This window comes from Centropristis striata, chromosome 14, assembly GCF_030273125.1.
Source record: "Centropristis striata isolate RG_2023a ecotype Rhode Island chromosome 14, C.striata_1.0, whole genome shotgun sequence".
Taxonomy (NCBI): Eukaryota; Metazoa; Chordata; class Actinopteri; order Perciformes; family Serranidae; genus Centropristis; species Centropristis striata.
The window spans coordinates 2,196,935-2,203,421 of NC_081530.1; the positions used below are offsets into that span (position 1 = coordinate 2,196,935).

General features: G+C 34.1%; 1 protein-coding gene across 2 annotated transcripts; it reads left to right on the forward strand.

The window, feature by feature from the left end:
• Positions 1-138: 138 nt before the first annotated feature.
• Positions 139-4,747, forward strand: smim12 (small integral membrane protein 12). Of its 2 annotated transcripts, none has more exons than XM_059350189.1 (2): positions 139-232; positions 2,730-4,747. In XM_059350189.1, the coding sequence occupies exon 2, from the start codon at positions 2,748-2,750 to the stop codon at positions 3,018-3,020; it is 273 nt and encodes a 90-aa protein (XP_059206172.1). In that variant the 5' UTR covers positions 139-232; positions 2,730-2,747; the 3' UTR covers positions 3,021-4,747. The 2 variants fall into 2 exon arrangements, with proteins under 2 accessions (XP_059206172.1, XP_059206174.1); XM_059350191.1 differs by having other exon boundaries at positions 201-232; positions 2,727-4,747.
• Positions 4,748-6,487: the final 1,740 nt, after the last annotated feature.

Below are 6,487 nucleotides of genomic sequence, written 5' to 3' on the forward strand. Positions count from 1 at the left end.
TTTGTCAAAAAAAAAAAAAAGTAAATGCATGTCTTGGCATTCCTCATTTCAAAGCAGTGCCCTTTATTGACCACTAGGCGGTGCTAAAACACTGACGTAGAGCCGCAGGTTGAGCCTTCTTGGTTACAGCAGAGTGAGACTCATTAGCCAATCAGCGACAACCCGGAAGTTGACAGACGGTCGCGCGGATATTACGTATAGCCACTGCTGCACCAACGTGCTAACGGTAGAGGTGAGTGGAGACTTATGAAACAAACTAATCTCATTCATAAATACTGAAGAAATGAACACCACATGGTGTTGTCTTTATTTAATGTAGAAGGTGCCGGTTTATCTTTACGGTGTCACTACTTCAATAGTGACGTCACGTATCATTAGCTGAGTTACAGACTGTGTTGTACTAAGGGTCGCATCATGACTTTGACACAGTGACTTTTCTTACGAAATTAAATATTCCACCATACGAAATAAATATGAAACATTATTTCATATTTTAAAATGCTGTGTCAGGTTTGTTCGAGCCCCGTTCCTTGCCATAGTCTAGTTATGTCCAACGCCATGCCAAACTCCATAACATATTTCACTAATAGAATTTATTTCTTATTTATAAAGTAAACAATAAAGTGTCGCACAAAAATGAATGCCCTTTCCGAATCAAGGAGACCCGCTTTTCATTTCGGCATGGGAGCAACACATGCATAAATACGGAAGCGTATTGCATTCACTTGAAAAAAAATATATATATTTTTTGGTTTGTTTTTCGGGGTAATTATTTCAGTTTTTCTGAGTATTTCTTTTTCCTGTTTTTCTGAGTAATTATTTTTAATTATTTTTTTTTTAATTTATTTTTTTTTGCAAGTGACTCCCGTGGATGTATGGTGACTCCTGCCCCGCACATATAATGTAATTAACATAATGTAACATGTAATTAGTTACACACAGGGTATGATACTCTTGTTATGTTTTAGACTTTATCCTTCTATTGCAAACCTATTGCTCATTAAAAAAATTTAAAAAAAATTACTCAGAAAAACAGAAATAATTACCCCGAAAAAAAACAAACCAAAAAATAAATTACTCAGAAAAGCCGGATTTTTTTTTTTTTTTTCAGGTGAATGCAATACGCTTCCGTACATAAACGCAATTTATCGTATACATTCAAGTTGTAATTGTGTCGAAACGTGTATTGAAATATTGATATAACAAGGCCAATGTCATGTTGCTAGGTAGGATATTGTTTTAACTGTTTACAGTGAAAAACAATATTCTCTGGGCCTTCTCGTAGAGTCCGCCATTACTTTAGTAAGCTGTGTGTTGTTGTTTGGAGCTAATAAAAGGTGAGAAGGACAGTTAAGCCCCACTAAATTTTTTCTTCAACGTTTTAAAAAAGATTTAGATTTGAATTGCTTTTTTTGTGAAGGACACCCTGAAATTATTTTTCATTTATTTTGGTTTTGCCCTTTTTCGTCTAAGTTCTGGAAAGATATTTGTAACTTCCTTTTTTTTTTCAATTGAACCTAATTTGTCCCTTTGTTTTGAAAATATACTGTTTGGTTTCACTGACTTCCCATACACAAAAAAAATCAATATTACATTATAAATCTAATTATACTATTGGCAAAATATCACATACATAAATCTCGATACACAAAAAAAAATCCCCTCTTTTCTATATTTATAAGTGAAACCAAGCAGTATATTAATTCTATTAAAGACTCTACTAATTTGAAAGCTGCTAAAACTCTGAATATTTGTAATTTTTATAATATTTTTGTATGACAACCTCTTTATGATTTATTGAAACCCCCTGGCGACGTTCTGATGTATTTTTTTGTATTACACCCCACCCAACTGCCTTAATAAAGTTTATAAAAAAAAAAATAAAAAAAAAAGGACAGTTAAGACTTTGTCTGATGAATAGCCTAGCATTCTCATATTGATTTAGTATATATCTAGTAATTTTCCAATGTTTTCTTGATAATAACCCAAATCATTATATCATATTAGTATATCAGCTCTAAAATTAAACTCTTATAAGCTATTTTTGTTATTTTATTTGTCCAAACAAATGTACCTTTAGTTGTAGCAGGGATTAAAATGAACAATTAACTGAAGAAAACAGGGGTGGGCTAATAAATGTTTCCATGACTGTATGTCTGGCTGCAGTAAATGTAGACATGTGGCAATACAAGGACAACCTGCTGACATCTTTTCTTATCCAATAAACAGTTTTTAAAATGTTAAATCACACAGAATGTTATTTTTAAACTATAGTAACAGTTTATTAAAATGCAGATACATGTTGGCAGTACAACATAAATCCTCTTTTATGTGTGAATGGCAATCAATGTTTCCCTCTTACTATAACACTGTAGTCAACCCTTTAGATCAGGGGTCTCAAACTCAAATTACCTGGGGGCCGCAGGAGGCAGTATCAAAATGACCAAAAAAAATGACACAAAATTACAAAAAAAGACAAAAAATAACCAAAGAAGACACAAAATGACCAAAAAACCCCTAAATTACTTTTAAAAAAGACACAAAATGACCAAAAAAATACAAAATTATTTAAAAAAATACACAAATTGACACAGAAAAGGACACAAAATGACCAAAAAAATACATAAAATTACTAAAAAATACACAAAATTATTTTAAAAAGACACAAAATGATACGATATGGCACACCCCTAACTTACATTTCACTATTTTTCCCCCCTCTGGAGTAGCCAAAGCAGAGTGCAGTCATGTGGCCAGTAATTTGGACGGCGGCTCGGACCTACGCCCCTTACATCACCTTCCCCGTGGCCCTTGTGGTGGGAGCAGTGGGCTACCACCTGGAGTGGTTTATCAGAGGGACCCCGAAACCCCGAGAGGAGCTGAGCATCCTGGAGCTGAGGGAGGAGAGGAAGCTCCAGGAGCAGGAGGGGAGGGACAGCACCCAGGTGCTCAGCCTGAAGGAGAAACTGGAGTTCACGCCTCGGGCGGCTCTGAACAGGAACCGCTCTGAAAAGAGCTAACCCGTGTTAGCGTGAGAGACTAGCCTTTCCCCTTTCTCAGCAGAATGGATCGAGCACCGGGGATGAACCGGAAGACACAAACACCCATTCTTCTTCTTCTTCCCATCCACTGCAGCCGTACATCCTCACTCCTGCAGCTCTGGCTCTGTAAATACCTGCTGCTTTTAACCCTTTGATGCACAACATGGGTAAAAAATGACTCATTCATCAACCTGGTCTCACTGAAATCCGTGGAATAGCCACGGAATCGCTGAAATTTCCGTGAAACTGACACGGATTTGGCTACAATGCAAGTTAATGCCAGTCATATCCCGTGGTTATTCCATGGATATTTGTTCCTATTGGTTTGTTCCAAGTCACGTGACTTTCAAGGTCCCGGTGGTCAGAACAAAAAACATGGCGGACAGTTCTCTCATTTTTAGTGAAAAAAATCAATATTTTGACTTAGTTTCTGCATAAAAATGGATTTTGATCACATTTCTCGCGAGAAATATATGTTTTATTTTCTAAATCTTCACTCAGTGAATGTACATAATCACTTTGTGGTGAAGATCTCGCCAGAAAAATATGACTGTCATTAACTTGCATTGTAGCGAAATCCGTGTCAGTTTCACGGAAATTTCAGCGATTCCGTGGCTATTCCACGGATTTTGAGTTAAGCGAAATCCACTTACACAATATTATTTTAAAAAGACACACAATTACTAAAAAAAAGACACAATTATTTAAAAAAGACATAAAATAACAGAAAAAAAACAAAATTACTTAAAAAAGACACAAAATGACCAAAAAAAGACACAAAATTATTTAAAAAAAAGACACAAAATTACCAAAAAGACAGAAAATTATTTTTTTTAAAAACACAAAATTATTAAAAAAGTAATTAAAGGGACCTTCCACCACGACACAGTAAAGTGCCATTCATATAAAACTCACATTAAACTTTCATATCAAGGTGAGGGCCACAAAATATCGTCACGAGGGCCGCAATTGGCCCGCCAGTTTGAGACCCCTGCTTTAGACCCATGTTGTGCATCAAAGGGTTAAGAAGCTCTAGAGTAATTTAAATGAAGTTCTATTTGGTCTTTTATAGAGTCAAATAAAGCTTCTATGTGCTCTGTGAATCCCATCCCCCTTGATGCTGCACATGCCTGTTCATGCATTGATCAACAACAACTTTAAGACACTATAATTAAAGTCAGACAACCTACGGCTGCCCAGGCTTTGAACTGATGACAGGATTTGATTAGAATTGTCTGTTATTTAAATCTAGTTGTGGCTCTGTGACACAAATGTAATCATGTCTTTGCTGTTAAATCACACAAAAATGTCATTTTCTTTGTGGTGATGCAAGAAATGACAGATACAAATAATTTTCATGTTCCGAGCCTGTCACAAAGTGTTTCTCCTTTTTAATCATCTCTGTATGTTGAGGAAGGACTTGGGGACATCAAAGTGAGAGGAAGAGAAGAGAGACAGGTCTTTGTTCTAGTTTCTTTTTATCTCATGTAACCTTTTGATGGTATGCGACAGAATCAGCCAGCAGTGTGGGAGGTCTCAGGAAGTTTAAGCTGCTTAGTCCTATTGTTTGAAACATCTACATAATGCTTTCATTTTAGAAAGTCTGGATGGTTTTAATTGTGTGTGTTTTACCGGAACAATATTATGAATAAAAGAATGTTTGTATGCTGAAAGTGCATGCTACTTTGTATTGACATTTCAGTTAATGTTGCCTTTTTTTTTTTCAAGAATCGTCTTAGAAGAAATCCCCAAAAAAAGACACAAAATGGCCCAAAAAAGAAACAAAATGACAAAAAAAACACACAAAAGGACTAAAAAAAGACACAAACTGACCACAAAATGATAAAAAAAGACACAAAATGACCAAAAAAGACAAAAAAGAAACAAAATGACCAAAAAAAAAACACAAAATGACTAAAAAAGACACAAACTGACCACAAAATGATAAAAAAAAGACACAAAATGACCAAAAAAGACACAAAATGACCAAAAAAACCACACAAAATGGCCCAAAAAAGAAACAAAATGACCAAAAAAAAACACAAAATGACTAAAAAAGACACAAACTGACCACAAAATAATAAAAAAAGACACAAAATGACCAAAAAAGACACAAAATGACCAAAAAAAAGACACAAAATGACCAAAAAAACCACACAAAATGGCCCAAAAAAGAAACAAAATGACCAAAAAAAAACACAAAATGACTAAAAAAGACACAAACTGACCACAAAATAATAAAAAATGACCAAAAAAGAAACAAAATTACCAAAAAAAAACCCACAAAATGACTAAAAAAGACACAAACTGACCACAAAATGATTAAAAAAAGACACAAAATGACCCAAAAAAGAAACAAAATGACCAAAAAAACACACAAAATGGCCCAAAAAAGAAACAAAATGACCAAAAAAAAAACACAAAATGACTAAAAAAGACACAAACTGACCACAAAATAATAAAAAAAGACACAAAATGACCCAAAAAAGAAACAAAATGACCAAAAAAACACACAAAATGGCCCAAAAAAGAAACAAAATGACCAAAAAAAAAACACAAAATGACTAAAAAAGACACAAACTGACCACAAAATAATAAAAAAAGACACAAAATGACCAAAAAAGAAACAAAATGACCAAAAAAAACCCACAAAATGACTAAAAAAGACACAAACTGACCACAAAATAATAAAAAACCCCACAAAATGACTAAAAAAGACACAAACTGACCACAAAATGATTTAAAAAAAAGACACAAAATGACCAAAAAAGACACAAAATGACCAAAAAATCAGTAGCAGGAACTGATGAAATTCTCTAACAAATAAAATTCAAATTTTCAGTTTTTGTCACTTATGATTCAGCAGCGTTGTTTCACATTCAGGTCTGAACAAATATCTGATCCACTTGATAGTGAAACAATGCTGCTGCCAAGGACAGAAAGGAACATCAAAGACAAAGGAAGGAAGTAATGAATCTGCTCATTCAGCTCCAAGAAGGAAATTATTTTCGAGGGAACATGTTTGACAAAGCAATGATAAATGGGAAAACTGCAAACTCACTCACCTTTAGACAATTCTGTGTTGTTTGTCTGGAATGTATGACATGATGAGAAAATATCCTCAAAGTCTGGTATTTTAAGGGATTTGAAGCCAGTTCAAAAATGTACCTGCAGCTGTCCTTAATCAGGTCAGATCAAATTTTTTTTTTTACAGGAAATGCATTTTAAAGTGCTTTACAATACCAACATAGACAGAATGAACATGCCTCAAAGATTTGTCATTTAGCAGATGCTTTTACCCAAAGATAAATGATAGTGTAGGAAAAGGTGATAACAATTATGACAAAAATTACAATACATAGCAAACACATACCAAAAGATGGGAAATAAACCCTCTGAATAAAAAAAGTAAAAAAAATACTTTTAATGCATCAAATCAAGTGAAA